The sequence below is a fragment of the Eptatretus burgeri genome, chromosome 4, assembly GCF_056783735.1.
Source record: "Eptatretus burgeri isolate ZD-2024b chromosome 4, Ebu_testis_v1, whole genome shotgun sequence".
Lineage (NCBI taxonomy): Eukaryota > Metazoa > Chordata > Myxini > Myxiniformes > Myxinidae > Eptatretus > Eptatretus burgeri.
In genome coordinates, this window is record NC_140964.1 from 66,987,468 (window position 1) to 67,006,799 (window position 19,332).

The window sequence follows — 19,332 nt, forward strand, 5'->3', positions numbered from 1 at the left end:
ACTGCATTTTATCATGGTTGCTGATGATGTTTTGTGTCATGCAAATGACCAACAAGTAGCTGCAGTAAGCCAGGAACCTTGCTTCATGGTGTGCACCAGGTTGTCTGAAGTGAAAGTTTTCTGTCCCCGCTCCAAGAAAGAAAGCTACAAGCTTAGTCAGGTATCTGTAGTCTCCCCTGTCAAAAAGAGTTGTTGTCTTAGCTCTCTTGCAGAACTGCAGACTTTCAAGAGCTTTTTTCTCAAGAAATGAGCCAGGGGAAACACCAGGGGTAGTCTTCCAGCCAAACATTACCAGCCTACTTTGATCACCATCGTTGATGTCTCTTTCAAGTGTTGGCCAGTTGTTTTTTTAATAGCTTGTACTCATCTCGTCTTGGGCCCTTAGTTCTCCCAAACAAATCCACAAGAATTTGTGACAGATGAATCTCCCAGATGTGATGCCCCCAGTATAGTTGCAGCAAAGGTGTATCCATCATTTCTGACAAGTTTATGCATGCTCCTTTGTAATTTCCTGAATTGCTTGCAGTACTATCAACACACAAAACCAATTCTTTGATCTGTAATTCCCCAGCCACACAGCACTTCCCAGATAGCCTCAGCTTGAATCTTACTAGCAGAGCTTTCAATTTCAAATATTCCCAGCAGGATGTCAAGTTTTGGTGCATCAGGACTGGGTACTGAAAGAGCAAGCCTTTCATGGATGACATTAATATAGAGATCTGCTTTAACCTGTTCACACTTTTTGGTGTCAAAGTGTAACACCAGATTAAGATGAGCTATCCTGGCTTTCTCTTCATCTCTGATTTGTTGAGCTTCAACTTGTGCAAGCTGGTTTCTATCCCTGTGTACTTTGCTTTTAGATATGGTAATTTGGTTGATGTCAACTCCAGCAGCTCTGTAAAAGTCAGCCAACCACTGAGCATGCTCATGTGAACCAGCCCCAAATCTTGCTACTCTTCTAACAGTAGCTGCAATGAGCTTATTTGGTGTCACCTCCAATACAAGCTTGTCATTACCCCCAATCTTTTTTGTCTCCTTTTTCTTCTTTTCTTCTTTTTCTTTCTCTCGTTTTTCTCTTTCTTCCTGTAAGTCAAAATATTCAGATTCTGAAGATTCAGAATGTAGAGAGACTTCAGTTTCTGACAATGATTAATCAAGATCCTTACTTGGTACAGACTTTCCTTCTCTCTCTTTTCATTCTTGCTCTTTTTGTTTTCTGTTCTTTTGCTCCTCATACCTGGCTAACACCTTCTTCACCTGTTTGTCATACTCATGATCACTGTTGCCATTCTTTGGAACATCTCCCCTAAGTGACATCTGCAAGAAAACTTTGTCTTCTTTTTTCTGGTCTGCTGTTCTGTTTTTGTCCATCTTAATATAGTCCCAGATGGCAGGCTTGGACACATCAAAGGCCTTGTTGCAATATTTGAGAAAAGTCTGGACAGTTTTCTTCCACAATTTTTCATTGTTCCACAACAGAGTGCTGTTCTTTTGTAGTCCAATGTATTTCTTGATGAGATCCACGAGGTGTTTCCTAAAATTAATAATACACTTTATGAGACACTTACAAAATGTAAAGATAAAACATTAGCTTTCATAATAATGCAAATACAGGTCTCAAAATTTAAATAGCAAATAATAGTCTATAGTTCATAAATATGAATTATCTGATTATTCTTTGATTTTGAAGAACCTCTTGAGGGAACCCACTGTCATGCCAGAGCTGCACCAAAGCCTTCAGCATACAAGTTCCCCCTGTACCATCTGATAGCTGACATGGGGTGTCACTATTGTAGCAGACAATATGGAGAGGATGCTCAGATCTTGAGTTGTTCTGTGGGCAGCTGACTACTTCCTCATATGTTGCATTTTTTTTCTCTTGGCCTTCCTTCTGATCCAAGCATAATGCCGAATCACCTCTGCTTGAGTTGGCAAATGATTGGGAAAAAAGTGATGAAGAGGATATCCCAGTAACCACAGCTTTCTTCTGTCTGACCTTAGTGTCCTACGTGGAGTGGTTGTAGTAGAACTGTGTGTGCTGACTGTGCCCTCACTGCTCTGGCCTTGCCCGTCTTTTCTTTTTCTTTTAGGAACCATGATGGCTTACAATCTCTCTTTGTTATCTAGATCTCTTCTGGTTCTGGGTTTGGAGCGACGGCAAGGTCTTTCAGTGCTCTCTGACTTTCTCAAAGTTAAGTTTCCAGTTGTTATATGTCCCATTTTAACTGTTTATTTTCTCACCTACATGTTGACTGTGTGTTCCTAGTTCAGTTTTGTTTCAAAAATCTAACTATTTTGTGAGTTTTCGTCACCCTTGTCTTATCAGGTTCCTTGAGGCCTACCCGTCCTTCCCGTTGAGGTGTACGATCGTTTTTATTGTATTCTATCGCTATTACCATCAATTCCTATTTTCTCCACTTTTCCTAATGCCCCCCATCTATCCCTCACAACTACACCCTCTGTTTCTTGTCTTAAATTAAAAAAAACAAAAACAATCCATTCTCCCTCCATTACCACGAGCCCCGATCCTTCTTCTTCTTCTTCCTTCTTCTGCCGGCACACGATCTTTCTTCTTTTGAGCTGACCCACTCTCACCATAACCTTCACAATTTCTTCCGATAACCTTCCATTCCTTAATCTTACCTAATTTACAAAATCCATCACAAAAACAAAATAAAATTCCTTGTATCCTTTCTAACTATACACCTCCTGAAACCACGTGTCTCTCTACCCTCTTCCTGGTACTTTTCATTGATCCATCTGCTTCACTCTGCGTTTACCGATCCAAATTCACCATACATCTCCACGATTTTACTTCAACCTTTCCTTTTCCGAATCTTATGCAATCCTTATTTAAAAAACAAATAAATTAATAAACTTTTAACGATTCTCTCCCTTTTACCCTCAATTCCTATCTTCCCCACTTTCCCAACGTCCCCCATCCCTCTCAACTCAACACTCTGTTTCTTGTCTTAAATCCAAAACAAATACAAAGAAACAAAAAACTATCTTTCTCCTTGCATCCGCATGAGTCCCGATCCTTCTTCTTCTTCCTCCTTCCGCCAGCACACCATCTTCTTTATTCCACTTGAGCTGACCCACTCTCGCCATTACCTTCACGATTTCTTCCTACAACCTTCCATTCCCGAATCTTACCTATTCTTTAAAAATTTATAATCTTCCTGGATACTTTCGATCAAAACACCTCCTGTAACAACGTGTCTCTCTCCACCCTCTTCCTGATACGTTTAATCGACCCAGCAGCTTCACTCTGCGTTTACAGTTCCAAATTCACCATACACCTCCACGATTTTCCTTCACCCTTCCCTTTTCTGAATGTTATGCAATCCTTATTTAAAATATATAAATTCACTCTTGACTATGCACCTCCCAACACCATGTGCTTCTCCCAAAACCACGTGATCTGTTTCCACCCCCTGTGTTTATCGATCCAAATTCACCATTCACCTCACAATTTTTTCTACAACCTACCATTACTTAATCCGGTGAAAACTCTCTCAAAAATAAATAATAATAATAATAATAATAATAACGAGCTCTTATCATGCTTCATCTTCCTTTTTCACATGAGTGGTACTCATTACTGTATCATAATGCACTACTCTTCTTCTATTTTAACAGACTGCTCTCAAACCTTTCCTTCATACTTTGCCGAAAAAATCTAACTGTTACAGCGTTTCCCCTCTCCATTCTCTTAATTCGCCTTTATTGCATCCATCAAGAAATGTCTTTAATCGCATCTCTGATCTAAAAATAAAAAACCTAGTTTGCTATGAGTGTTCACTTTCCATCAACCATTGTTTTTTTTCTAACTTCAGTGCCAACTCACCCCTCTCACCTCTCCCGCTCAAAGCAACCATCACACTCTTCTCGCTCCAAGCCTCCCTCTCATCTTTCTCAAAAACTCCCCCCTCACCTTTCTTTCTCAACTCTCCCCACTCACCCTTCTCCCACCATTCACCCCTCACCCACCCTTCTCAAAGTTGCCTCCCCTCTCATCCACAAAGCTGCCTCCTTTCCCTGCCCTCTCACCTCCATCTCATCACTCCACCTCCTCAAATCCTTAACTACCTTCTGCCTCTCTCTTGCCCCCCTCTCCCCTGGCACCACAGAGCCTTTTCTCCTCCTCATCCGGCCCCTCCCCTAAAGATTCTGAACCCCCGACTCTTTAAACAACTCTCCTTACCTCCCCCCCTCCTCCCTTGTCCTACCCTCCCCTCCCTTCCCATCCCCTGCACCCAAAGCCTCCTCCCCTCCCTCTTCATTAACAGTGTGGACCTCAAATATCCGGGCCTTCCCTCAAACCTTACAGATCTTTCCATACAGGTTGCCACTGACAAACCAGACATAATCTGCCTAACAGAAACTTTCCTCCCTCAAGACGTCTCTGACTCCCAAGTATCTCTCCCTGGTTACTCCCTCCTCCGGTATGACAGACCTGAACTTCGTCCTGGTGGAGGAGTTGCTCTCTTCATCAAAGACTCCATTCCTCACTCTCCTTGCACTGCCCTCACTCCTCCACACCCCCAGGAATACCTCTGGCTACGGCTTCCCCTCCACTCCCACCTCATGTTTATATGTGTACTGTACCGTCCACCAAACTGTGATGACTGCATTTACACCTCACCATCCGAAAACATGGACCATCTTCTATCTTCTCATCCAAGCTCTCTCTTCCTCATATGTGGTGACTTCAATTGTCAATTGTTTGTTGCTAGGTGTGGGTACCTCTCTCACCTGTCATGGCACTTCAGCAAAAGCTTTCTGCGACTCATTGGGACTGACTCAATCAGTCAATTTCCTGACCTCGATCTCAACCAATGGCACTCCATCTCTTCTGGATCTGATTTTGACAAATTTCCCTGAAAATATCTGCTGTTCTTCCTTCGCTCCAATCGGTTCTTCTGACCATGTGCTTGTCAAAGTGGACCACGTCTCCCTGGCTGTTATCAGAAAACCACCTCAGCACCGTCGAGTCTGGCATTTCACTCAAGCCGTCTGGCAGGGTCTCCAAGCAGCCATCACACTTCTAGACTGGTCTCACATCGCTACTTTCTCCAACATCAACTCATCCTGGGAATTCTCTCAAAGAAACTTGCTCTCCTTCATGCACAAATTTATCCCCTCTCCTCTTTTGTTGTCTTACCCTTCCTCCCACCCTTGGTTCACTGAAGCTTGTGGTGAGGCATTTGTCCTGAAACAACTTGCCTTTGCCTCATGGAAAGCAAACCCAACTGAGGGTAATCTCAGTTCCTTCCACAAAGCTCAGAAAAAGTATGTGTCTACCTTCAGGAGAGCCAGAAAACAATATCTTTCTAATCTCAAGTCTGAACTCTCAAACCTCTCTCCCTCCTCCAAATCCCGGTGGCATCTCATCAAATCTGTTTCTGGTGTATGTTCCCCCTGCATGCCCTCCCTTACCTCAAATGGCTGCAATGCTGATACCGCACGTGAAAAGGCTGAATGCCTAAACTCGGTATTTGCATCGAAATCTTGTGTCCAAAACCCATCGCTTTCTGTACCCAGCCTACCCAGTCGCACCCAACTGTCCCTGGACTCTGTATCCTTTTCTCCTGACAAGGTGGAGAGCTTGCTTTCAAACCTCGACTCAGATTCTGCAACTGGTCCAGACGACATCAGTGTCTTAAAAACCTGCTCCTTTGCGCTTGCTCCCCCTCTCGCTGTTCTTTTCACCCTCTCATTTGCTCAAGGTCATCTGCCATCTGCTTGGAAATCCGCAAACATTACTTCCCTGCATAAAAAAGGTGCAAAAACAGATCCCTGCAACTACAGACCAATCAGCCTTTTCCCAACCATCAGCAAGGTTATGGAATCCATCATCACTTCAGACATTAAATCCTTCCTCTTCTCCAATGGCCTGATTTCCGATCATCAATTTGGTTTCAGACCAGGTCACTCTACCCTGGATATGCTGCTTCTGCCCTCCCAACAATGAATGGAGGTCCTCAATGCCGGACATGAAATTAGAGCGGTATCCCTAGACATATCGTGTGCTTTTGACATGGTCTGACACCCCACCCTGCTCACCAAACTCTTCCTATGGTATTCAAGGACATCTCCACTCATGGCTCGCAGACTTCCTCTCCTGTCGCAGTCAACGTGTGGCTCTAAATGGAGTTCTTTCATCCCCTCTTCCTGTTCAGGCTGGAGTTCCTCAAGGCAGCGTTCTGGGCCCTGTTCTTTTTCTATTTTTCATCAACGATCTCTCTGACTGGAAACTCCTCTATCTCTTTGCTGATGACTCTACCCTCTGCCTGTCATCTGATCTGTCATCTGCCTCTGATCTGTCATCCCTCACACCGGCAAGCAGCAGCTTCTTTGCTTACTGCAGATCTCGGTAAAATCACAAAGTGGTATATATGTGTGTGTGTATATATATATATATATATATATATATATATATATATATATATATATATATATATATATATATATATATATATATATGTATGTATATATATATATGTATGTATATATATATATATATATATATATATATATATATATATATATATATATATATATATATATATATATATATATGTATGTATATATATATATATGTATGTATATATATATATATATGTATATATATATGTATGTATATATATATATATATGTATATATATATATATGTATATATATATATATATATATATATATATATATATATATGTATATATATATATATATATATATATGTGTGTATATATATATATATATATGTATATATATATATATATATGTATATATATATATATATATATATATATATATATATATATATATGTATGTGTATATATATATATATATATATATATATATAATCAATTGTTACAAATAGTTGCAGAAGACAGATAGTTTTTGAAATAAGGGCACAATAAGGCCGAAACACAATTTCAGAGGTAGGTCGTCTTTACATTTCATTATATAACGAAGAGTCAAATTCTGCATTTATCGGAAATACTGAGTTTTGGATTAAATAATTTTCACAGAATGTCTTAAAATATCATTTCTCAATAATTGGAACTGAGTGTCAAGCAAACATTTTTTTGACATTTTTGGGACTGTCTATTGTATAATGCTGAAGAGATTTTGACCAAACTTGTTTCAAGTATGTGCTCTGATTAGATTTTGCCTTCAACAGGTCACAATGGTCATGTGCCCTTTGAAAATCATTTTGCACACAGCAACAAGTTAGAAGAATCTGATGTTTTCTCTTCTTCATGTCTCTTTTCTCTCGCATTCTATCTCTTTTTGACCTTTCCTTTTTCATGACCTTTAATCGAGATCAAACGCAACATTGGTTTGGCATATGCCATGGATGGAAGCATGCCTATCGACGCATTCACGTGAAATTCTATTTTGAATTTCTTTTTTTTTATGTGAACAAATGGTGAAATATTTCCTGGATTGAGAATTTCCTGTATTTATGGCAGGCATCCCAAGCCTTATCCTATTAGATCCAGCGGGCCGTCTCATCACCTCGACGGGTCGGGTTGCCCTGCTCGATGATCGCTTAGGTCTTCGCTTTCCATGGGAGCCTGCGGCGCTATCGCAGTTAAGTCCGACCAATGCAGAGCTACTGAATCAAGAGCCAGCACTTGTTCTCTTTGTTGGTAAGCTTGCCTTTCTGCCTATCTCTCACCATTCACCTCTGGTTCATCAAAACCTTGTGAACACATCCTTGACATTTATTTCTGTTGTTTGGATCATCCTCGTGTTAAGTAAACTATATAATTTGATGATCCATAGGAGTTGCAAGTAACCAGGTTTTCGCTTTGTCATTAGTGGTTATAAGTAAGCAGGTTTCGGATTTGTCTGTAGGAGTTGGAAGTAATCAGTTTGAGGATTGGTCTATAATGGTTTTAAATGACCAGGTTTTTTATTGGTCCATAGATTCCAATGAAGATGAAGAGCTGGGGCCAGTAAGGCAAATGCTGCAGCCAATCGCAGAAAAGGTTGTAGCGGAATCCAAAGCTAATGGGGAAGAACAGCCACTGCACTTCTTTTATGCTGGCGAGGTACGTACATTTGGGGCATGAGGACACAAACCTAAAATATAAAAAATATGTTGTCAAACGTATTGTTACGGCTGTGGAAATTCGCAGAGCACCATATAGGTCCTGAGATCAGTTATGTCGATAAGTCTGTGTTCAGATAGATTTCCTCACCGATGTTTAACGGGCAATTATTCGTGTGCCGGGCTGTGAATCTTCAGTTAGCCGTTTTTCTTTTGCTATCGTTATTTGGACCAACCGCTTAACAACAACCACCTCCACCACCAACATCGCTCTCACAACTGCCTTCACACAACCACCTCCTCCACAACCGCCCTCACACAACCACCTTCTCCACAACGCCAACCACAGCCACCATCTCCTAAACCGCATCTCCCCCAATACCCAACAACGAAACAATATCGCTTCACCTTCAACTCCGCGGGCGCCGCCATCTTTGCGCCGGCCACGGCAAGGTCGCTGCAAACAAACGCGGTGGTTTCCTTGTTGCTAGCGACGGTGATTTCTACCACGTCCGCTCTCCCTTCAGTGTCGATGATCTCTACCACGTCCGCTCGCCCCAAACCTCGCCTTGGAATTCGGATCAGGAGAGCGAGAGGGGCGGAGCTAGTGGGGGTCAGAGGTGAAAGTGCGGAGATCAAATCTCGCCTCACGAACCCTATAAAAAAGCGCGCAGGGCGCCAAGTCAGCGAGTCGGTCGGGATTTGGAGCGGTGTGAGGAGCGGAGTTCGAGTCCAGGGGAGGGCAGTGGAAGTCCGGGTTCGCCGAGGAGACGGAGCGGGGAGCACAGCATGCCGGCCGTGCCACGCAGAACTGCGCGTTCTTGTGGGATGTGGGGAGAGCCGGAGAGAGGTCGCCAGCCAGCATCAAACAGTCCGTGGTGATCGGGCTTCGGGACAGTCCGAGCAGCGCTGAGAGACGGACGGGCTCTTAAAGAGAGCATCAACTCTGAAAGAGCATAAGACCCATTCGTTACTCTGAGGTGTTGCCGGCTGGGCCCGAATCACCAGGCCGTCAGACGAGGCCTGGGCCGGACCGCGGTCACGACAGCTACCGTGGGGACAGGATGTCGCGAGTCGCCCCAGTGAGGTGAAGGTAACCAGCACGGCCTCGTGGAGCCTCTGCGGTCATCACAGCTCCGTGAAATAAAGATCCAAGAGGTCCAGTCTACCCCTCGTCTGTCCTGGCGTTTTTCCTTGCTTTTGAATGAACGTTGTGACCCCATGTCTTCAAGTAGAACTGTTAAGTGTGTACATAATAGATAGACGGTAGTAGCTCTTTTGCATTGCTTTTGTTGGTTGTATACTTGCGTACGTGTTCGGCCTTGCATAATTGCCATTGCTGCATTGATTGATGTGCATGCCTGCATATGTGCTTATTCAATAAATGTGCTTATTTAAATGTTAACCCGTTCGTTGCGTCCTCTTTCCCAAATTGAACTGCCATATTGCACTTGGAATATAGTTGGTTTTTAAATAGCCGATAAAGTGATCGGGTCCGATCGGGCTGCGCGATAAATACCCCGCTCGGTTATCCCAAAACGAAGCGAGCTGCTTAAGCGGCCCCGTTGAGGTACAGTCTCTCGGTAGTCTGCCCGCGTGATTAATTACGTATATCGACAATTCAGCGATTGACCCTGTCGCACGTGGGTAGAATATTGACTAGGCTGTGGTGTGCTTAAAAACACACCCGTGGCTGGTTTCCGGCGTTGATTCGGAAAGCCGCGACTGGATTGTCCGTTCGGTGGGCGAAGCGGCCGCTATTGGTTAAACGCGGTCGTTCGCACGCCGGCGGGCGAGAATCCACACCAGTATGTTATGTAGTTACATATTTTGTAAAGTGATGGTTGCTTTGCAAAATGACACAAAAACGATGGCTTGTGTTGTGTATTAAATAGTTTTGAATAACTTTGCTCCCCAACTGTATTCAAATATGCTCTTGCCTTGCATGATATCTTTCTTCCAAAAATAGAACACTATTTGCACAACTTATTATGTTACTCACAGCTTACCAATGTTCTTTTCAACAAGGGTATCTAACAACCTCCATGATTCCTTTGTACTTTAATAAAATCGTATTAACCTAAAATCATCGAGGTTCAATCTTTCCTCGGCTCATCGGTTTTGCTCATCTTGCTTTTTTTTTCCGATCATAATCTATATTTCCTACAGGCTGCAATTTTGTCTGAATCTCGATATTCCTCAACGCTGAGAGCGTTAGCGACAAATTTGATTGGTCGAGATGGCATAAAAATTTGTCCAAGTACTGCAAAACTGGAGGTTTTGGGAAGTGCCAAGAAGGTGATTTATATTCTAGAGCATTCAACTATGTTAATCAATTTAAATAAAATCAAGATTTTAAAGGCTGTAGGGAAAAAAAAAAATTTGGAAGTTTACTGCCGTTGATACACAGTCTTTTACCCCACCTAATTTTACACATTACATTCGTTTTTCATGCCTGTTGTTTGTGTTCTTTATGACGTCCCTAAAAACAGCAAGTTTCCTGTTTGGAATGATTTTTAATTTGTTTGACTGTCAGACAGACAGACAGATAGACTTAAAGAAATTATCTTACTCCTATGTGAGCATGCATGCTTGGGATGAGATTCCGCACAATTTTCCAAAGTACTGCTGAACTGCAGGGTCGTGTTCCGATTCCGTGCTCTACAGTGTTCATGTTATAAAATTTAATTGAAATCAAGTTCTTTCTCAATCATGGACTGATGCCTGTAGACAGACAGAAAGACAGACAGAGTGAACCAATCGCTTAACCCCACTTTTCGCTTCACACCGGGGAAAAATTGATGATGCTGAATCTATACAAGCCGTAATGACAACTGCTCTGAAGGGATGGAGATGTCTCCTTTAATCACCAAAGATGGCAACCCATAAGGTGGAGTGTACAACTCAGACTGTAATAAAGAGAAAAACTGATGCTTATGATGCCATTTTTACTTTTTATTTTGAAGTGATTCAAGGCTCTTGGAGAAGTTTGCACATGTATCGCATACAAGCAAAAGACATTGGTAGACAACAATGTATTTTTCCATGAATTGCAAGGGCATTAGTAGATGAAGAACATGCATCGTATACGGGATTTGATCTTTGGTTTCCTGTATTCGTTAGCCAGCGGTTCATATGGGAACACTGATGGGTAATTTCTAGCAGGTAGTCTGAATGCTGTTTGATACCACACACAGTCAGGTACCAGGAAGCAAAGTGCCTCATTTGCATAACCTAACACATCAAAATCGAGTCGTCAATTATCTCAAATTGGGTTGACCAATTATTGGAAAAATCAAAGGTAATTGGACAGGGTAGAGAATGATAATTACTTGCTGAATCATTGCTGTACCTATGTTCTTGTTAATTGCATTGGGTTGATAGCAATAGGTTAATGATGCTTAAAAATGTTCCGTGCACTGAAAACTTTAACTACATAATGAGCATGAGATCATGGTACTTGATCCATAGCCACGGTGGAATTTGTTTCCAGTTTTGTCTCATCGTTTGCGATCTTCATCAGGGTATGCAGATGCCTTAGACTCCAGTTGTTGAATCTGCTGGCAAAGGCTATCAAGGCCTATCATGCCAACACCAAACATGCCAAAAAGTTCTTAGCAATCTCACCTATCACAGATAGCAACAATTATATGCAGTAGTACTGCAGAAGATGAAGGATCAAAGTACTGGTGCACACTGGGGTTGCACTTCTCAAACAATGTGGTACCGTAGGATCTTTAACATTCACAGGGTAAATGTAGACATGATAGCCAACTTAACAGCTCTTACAAATTAGCATTTGTCCTTAGATTCAGCACCCCTTTGTTTTTCAGGTCCTATGCTTTCTTATCTGACTTGGTGGCATTTACCAAGTTTTTACCCTCTTTTGTGAGTGCTGGTTATTGCCTTGCTATGTCATAGCTTTGTCTCCAAACACCTTGGTGCAATGTAAGATAAAACACAGCAGTCAACAAACAAGGTACAGATGTTGTCATCATTTGAGATTATCACCTTGATCTTTTAACCACATTTCAACAATGTTGATACACGTCACCAGAGTGGTGCCTGGCTGTCGATCAATGCAACGGATCTCAAAGAACCGAGCAATCAAATGGGGGCACCCATAATGGCAAAGTTATCCCCTGACATATTACCGTAGTCTCAAGAGTCGATGTGTGAAATCCATCATGAGTCACAAATCGTGCTGAGAAAATGAAAATATCATCAATTGCGATCACACGCTTGCCTGGCAGCTTGTAAAATGTCTTGCATCTCCTCGTGCCTGGCATAATGCCAAACAACTTTATTTATCTGTAAACATGCAGCATGGTTTTATGGACATTTCACATTACACACATGTTTGATCATTACAAGTAAAACAAAATTAAAAAAAACCGTGAGAGGTTTTATTACATCTGTACCAAATTTTGGCATCAACTTAGATTCTAATATAGTTCTTTAATACGGCTTTGTTGCTCACAGGACGACATGGCAGACTCCATCCGAGACTTCACGTCATTGCCTGACTGCGCACCTTTGCTCGCCATCTTGGATGTGCCAGCAAGAGCCAAGTTTGTAAAGGATGCCGAGGAACTGTCACCATCTGTCGTGCACGAGTTCTTGCAAGATTACCTTCAGGGTCGTCTTGAAGCTGAGCCCATCTGAGTCACAAACCCAAATGAGGTAAACATAGATTTTAATATATTTTTTAATTTTATCCACTCCAGATCAACTTTCCAACTTGTAACTGGAATTCCACTGCTTTAAGGATGCTTCAAAAACTTGACCTGAACTTTTGTTTCTCCTTGTAGCCAAGCTTGTATGTATGATTACAAAAGTGATACTTGCATTGCTTTTGAAGGTATTCCCATCGTTGGATTTTTTGTTTGTTTTTTTTTGGATGCAGAATCAAGGCTCATGCAAGAGCTAGTGTAGACCATGGAATGGATCAGGATGCAACATAACAAAATGAACAACACAAAGAGAAGGGGGAAATGTCAACAGCATGGCTGAGGAACAAATAAAACGGAGACAGACAGACAAGTGGTGCACGGATAAGGCTAAGGGGTGGAGGAGAATGATTGAATAATTATTTGCTCATCCATCCGTTATCTCACTTGCCGTCATGTAGATTTTCAGCACATGCATCAAAGCAAGAAATGCGTTTTTATGGAAATTAGTTACCAATCATACCAATACTATTTCCTTCAAAAATAATTATCTTGCATCCCTTCTCCTGTTCTGATGTACCACACTTTATTACAGAGCATTGGTGCTTCCATAACAGTTTATTGGCATGGGTTATTTATACTGTGTGGTTTGCTGTTGCCTTCCTATTAGTAGTTGGGGCAGGAATTTGGAATTCACCATGTGCTGGCGAAAGCTTGCCTACTCTTTGTGAAGGACACCATGGGATCGTTAACGTCCATCAACTAATTCAGGCAGATGAGACTCCCAATTTAATATCCATCCGCGGGAAGGCACACTGATAGAAAAACACTAATAGCAATCAAAGTAAATAGCAATTGATGAATCACCCTGCCTGTTAAACACTGGGATGAGTTTATACTTGGGTCGGGATTTGAACCCAGGCGAGACAGCTTCGAGGCGAGTGTGCATATGTCAAGGCCATCCTGCAAACCCGTCCAGACATTCGTCTGCCTTTTGCAAACAAAAATACAGGTTAAATTTGAGCCCCTCTTATGTATATCTCTATAATGTATATAAAGTAAAGACTTGCGGTTGGGAATAATATCACATTAATTAATTTTGAGTTTTCCAAACCTTTCATTGAGCAAACAATCACTCGACGGTTCAATCAGCAACACGGATCAACCATGCATCCACTGACCTTTCTCAAGAGTAAATAAAAACTCCAAGCCCCCCTTATAACAATGCAAAAAGGGGGTTGGGCATAGCCGTACCCACCAATCAGCACTGTTCTGGCACCAGACGCGTGACCTTCAAATTTCTTTTTGGTACGTTAAATCAAACCAACCTCATAACAATTCAACTAAATCGATTTAAAGGGGGGGTGGAGTATGTGTGGTGATGAATATGACATAGAAAGGTAAATCCAATCTGGATGCTAGAATATATTGTGACGTCCACGGGACTTGAACAGTCCCGCCAACGTAGAATGAGCCGAAACGATGGAGGCGGTTTATTTATTTATAACCCAAACATGGCGGTTCTAATCGCTCTACCGCAAACGGGACGAGGAAGGTGGCACGAGTCACTTTTCACTGAGTTGATGATGTTTATTTGTTTTTATTTTTAACCAGAAATAACCAGACTCGGCAAGAAGAGGAATCCGGGGCAATTCGACGGGATGGTGTGGGATCGGGCATGGGGAAAACACAGACAATTCCAATGAACATACAGATCTCAAACCCTCTAAGGCGCCAAGCACACACACACACACACACACACACACACACACACACACACACACACACACACACACACACACACACACACACACACACACACACACACACACACACAAAACGTAGCTACTTCTGGTGGTCAGGCTGGACCGTGGTGTGGACGCAACTGTCCCTGGATCAGCGTCGGACGAGCTGGCCTTGCTCTCGTCGGGGGGGGGGGGGCAGGAGAAACCGTGGTGCTGTCGACCTCCTGGTCCTGGCCCAAGTCCGCTCACAGCCGCTAGGGAACCAGCCCTGGCGCCAAATCGCGAGCAGGAGAGGGAGGCAGGTCCGCCCGCCGCTCGACCCCGCACTCCGAGTCAGCAGAACCCCAGAGCCAACCAAGGTGAGGCACGAGGCTCAGCAAGGCTCCAAGACACGATGAAGAACACGATCGAATCAGCACAACAACAAGTACGCTTCCCGCGCAACAGCCTCCACACCAAAAAAAACACGATCTTTTTGTCCCGATCTTCTTCCTCTTCCTTTTCGACCCCGAACAGAACCTTTTTATCCTCCTGTCCTCGTCACTTCCAATCGAGCCGTTTATTGGCCCACCGCCGTCGCCTTCCGCCAATCGTGATCACGGGGCGGAGCCATCCGCAGCCCTGTCCTGTGACGTCACGGCCAGCCTCCAGGGACTACTAAAAGGGGTTTACGCAGACACACTTACCCTATCCCGTGTCCCTATCTAATTACGTGACAATTATCATTTCCCCCTTGAAGAAATGAACATTTACTAGACAACTTATCACCACTGAATTGCTACTTATTACATCGAGATCCTGGTAAACTCGAACAGCATGGCATACCTAATTAAACATCCTAATTACCCTTTGAATGCATACCCCCCCCTCAAACGTAACACTGCCCCCTCCTCTGGTACCGCAGCTCCCGCAATGTATATCACAGGCGCTACCGTACCAGCCTTAACACTTACTGACTCACACCTAATTAACCTAACGAAATAAAGTAGGAGGGGCAATGGGCAGCGAGTCGCAGCTAACTTACCTATCCTGCTTAATGTACTACCCCCTTATGGCCTTATCCTCGCCTAAACAATCATTCGTTTTTTTATTTTTTATTTTATTTTATTTTATCACATGATAGCACTGAGCGAAGTTGCACTCCATCTTCTGGATCATCGCTCTTGCCCAACACTCTTCCAGTGATCTGGGGAGGGGAAACAAAAGGTTCCACAAAAACACAACACTTATACTTTACATTCCTACTCTAAGCCTTAACGACACTATTCACGGGATATTTACACTTGACCGCCTCCCCCAGTGGATGCTAATAGACCCAGCGTTACCTGGGGAGCCAATTTTCAAATTTGCTTGCCCCAAAATTATGCGGACATCATGCCCTTGCTGCACCTGTCAAGTTGTGCGGGATCGGGTGGGACTCACACATCTTCACAACACTCACACCATGGTCATCATCACATTTCTAGGTCATGGTCCTTATTTTAATCATGCAGGCTGAATCCCGTCGTGGCCGTGGGGTGGGTTACCACAAGATGATGGGGGGCATCTCAGGTGCAACCATGCCCACAGGTAAGCTTTAGTCCAACCCGGACGTTTCTCCGCCCCGCTCCCTTTGATTCCCTCCCCCCTGGTAGCCATCAGCTCTAATCCCGTACAACACTCTGGAAGGGGTCTCACTGGCTCCTCTGGCCTTCCTGGGTCGCCAAGGTCCTACCCGCCTTGGTCGCCCAACCAGACCCTCTCCCAGTTTCTTCCAGACACTGTCACCATTAGCCACCAGGTGGTGAATCTCCTTGAAGGGGGTCGCAATTCACGCTCACCGTGAGCTTCAGCAATCCCTGTGGACAAGCACATCATCCCCACCCACAAAACCCACATGACTCCCCCACTCCATCGGCCTTACATGTGACACCTGCATTTCTAACACTTCACCGACCATGACCTTCCCTGTTACCACACCATGTCCAATAAAAAATCAATGTGTGCACCATACATTTCACTTCTTAACTTAAAACAACTCACACAGCACTTCTCACCCGATCCACGCACCAGCCATTGGACAGCCACTTGTGCCCGCTTTGTTACCAATTTCCCACTGTCCCGATTGTCACTCTAAAACCCAGCAGAACTTACAAACCCATGCCAATTTTCCCACAATTCATTTTTTTCCACCAAAGGAGGGCACTTCGCCAAAATCTCAGCAGCCGAGCATGGCCGTATATGCTCAGCCCAATCTAGTCTCCCCGACCCCCGACAGTGATCTCCGGACCCGACCTATGAAAGGGCATCTCGGATAGACCTGGCGGTTCAGCAGGAGGATTCACCCTCTCCGAGTCTAAAAGTCTATTGGAGGGTCCCTCCATCGCCGGGTACCGGCAATATCGTTGCATGTGTCCTCTTCGCCCGCACCGGAAACAACTCCCCATAAAAGGCCCCCGTGAGTATCGGTGAAATGTCTCTTCCGGTTCCGGACCCCCTCGGCCATAATCGAATTGCTCTATGGGCTGGGCTGGGCTGGACCCCGCCGCTTTGGCGCACTAACTACCGGATTACCTTTTATCAAACTTGACAGTTTCTGGCAAATTTCCTGAAACATTTGGGTAATGCCAATTTCTCCCAGCCCCCCTCCCTGATCCTGAATCTCTGCCTGTCGGACTGTCACCGATGGCCTCTCGGGCACCCGACCCGGCCGCCTCCACGAGGCCAGCCTGGCTGCGCACTCAGCCGCTCGGTGAACGGTGGGTGGATCCTGTAGCTCCACTAGCGCTCGGACCTCAGGGTCAGGAAGAGCAGCTAAAAAATTCTCTAGTGCCAGTTTGTCCCATGCCTCCACTGTAAGGTCCCGATGCGCGATCCTGACTGATTGGTAAATGTCCTGTGCCAGCTCCTGCACTGTCTCACCCGGCTTTAATCTGCGGTGCTGGAGCTGGGCCCGCACCAGATCACAGTTTGCCGCGAACCCAAACCGACGGCTCAACGCCTCACGAATGTGGGAGCTGGTCAACATCCCCTCTGCGATCACGTTTAACACATCTGCAGCTGGTCCCCGCAACGTTGCCACCAAATTCCCTGTACGTTCCCGCTCATTCCACCCGTTTAGTCGGGAAATGAACTCAAATTGCGTCAGAAAAGCTTCAACGCTCCCTGACCCGTCAAAATTTACCAGGGGGATCACTTTTACGGTGGCCCGCTTCTCAGTTTCTCCCTTGTCCGAATCCAGCCCAGGGATCAAACACCCTTGTGGCTGCATATCCAATTTCGGAGCCCACTGTGGCCAAAGATGTTTTGTGGTGAGGGTCTCATGGGTCAATTTTGCCTCCTGTTCCAAACGTTGAATGGACCGATTCACCTCTTCCCGCAGGATCTTCTGGGCCCGCACAACCTCCTCCAAGGCTCCGTCGCGAGTTTGTTGCTGCTCCTCAACCAACCCGGACACTCTACTTACAAAAGACGGCTCTACCAGGCCTTTATCCAAGTCTTCATCTTGGCTCATAATTTTATCTTGTTCGTCCAAACGAGCCTCCAATCCTTTTACCTCCTCCGCCAAATTCATCCCTTGTTTCCTCAGCTCTCCCCACTCTTCAACTTGCAGCTGCATACGAGCATCCACACAGGCACGATGACGTTCCAGGCCTTCATCCACTTTATCAACCCGAATGTTCGTTGCATCAATTTTATCTACCAATTTTTTCCGTGTATTTTCCCCCTCCAATGTAATTTCTACCTTTGTTTCCTCCAATCTATCCTCGAATTTACATTGTATTTCCCCCAATTTAACATCCACACACTCCTGCATCTCAGTTTTCATTTTCTCCATCTTTTCCCCCAATTCATCCCTCATTAAATCAATCCGTGCACCCAACTGTACCCCCATTACCCCCAATTGATCTGTCATTTCTGCCCTCTGTGTCACGAATTGATTTTCCATTTGTGCCGTCATTTCTGCCCTCTGTGTCACAAATTGATTTTCCATTTGTGCCGTCATTTCTGCCCTCTGTGTCACGAATTGATTTTCCATTTGTGCCGTCATTTCTGCCCCCTGTGCCGTCGTTTCTGCCCTCTGTGTCACGAATTGATTTTCCATTTGTGCCGTCATTTGTGCCCCCTGTGCCATCATTTTTGCCCCCTGTGCTGTAATTGCACTCATTAAACGTTCCAACATTGTCCAGATCGTCATCGTGCCGGTTTCCGGCGCTGCCGGCTCCGTTACGGGCGATGAAGCACGGTCCACGCTCGGAATGGGGGAGGTTCCAACCCTACCCCCGTCTCTCCCTTCTTCCCCCGACTCGCTGCCAGACACGTGGCCTTCCTCCTCAAACATCTGCACATCCGCCATGGTGCAGAAGTCCCGTTTGCCGCCAATTAATTTATATTTGAAAAATCCCGCCAAAATTTTCCCGCGCTCGCGCGCTTTTCTGTAGTAATTTTATATTCCAATTCGTGGCGAGATTTTAATCTTGGTATATTTTCCCGATACCAAATATAATTTAGAGGGGTTCGAACATCCAACACCCTGACACCAATGTGACGTCCACGGGACTTGAACAGTCCCGCCAACGTAGAATGAGCCGAAACGATGGAGGTGGTTTATTTATTTATAACCCAAACATGGCGGTTCTAATCGCTCTACTGCAAACGGGACGAGGAAGGTGGAACGAGTCACTTTTCACTGAGTTGATGATGTTTATTTGTTTTTATTTTTAACCAGAAATAACCAGACTCGGCAAGAAGAGGGATCCGGGGCGATTCGACGGGATGGTGTGGGATCGGGCGTGGGGAAAACACAGACAATTCCAATGAATATACAGATCTCAAACCCTCTAAGGCACCAAGCACACACACACACACACAC

The 19,332-nt window shown here is 44.4% G+C and overlaps 1 protein-coding gene across 3 annotated transcripts in view; it reads left to right on the top strand.

Annotated features, from left to right (window-relative positions):
• The window catches only part of NXN (nucleoredoxin), a 145,731-nt gene that overhangs the window by 120,352 nt on the left and 6,047 nt on the right, over positions 1-19,332 (top strand). For all 3 annotated transcript variants that reach the window (XM_085878516.1, XM_085878517.1, XM_085878518.1), the window contains 3 exons: positions 7,482-7,661; positions 7,942-8,066; positions 12,548-12,748. In XM_085878516.1, coding sequence (XP_085734642.1) covers positions 7,482-7,661; positions 7,942-8,066; positions 12,548-12,730 — 488 coding nt within the window. In that variant the 3' untranslated portion in view covers positions 12,731-12,748. The remainder of the gene's footprint in view (positions 1-7,481; positions 7,662-7,941; positions 8,067-12,547; positions 12,749-19,332) is intronic.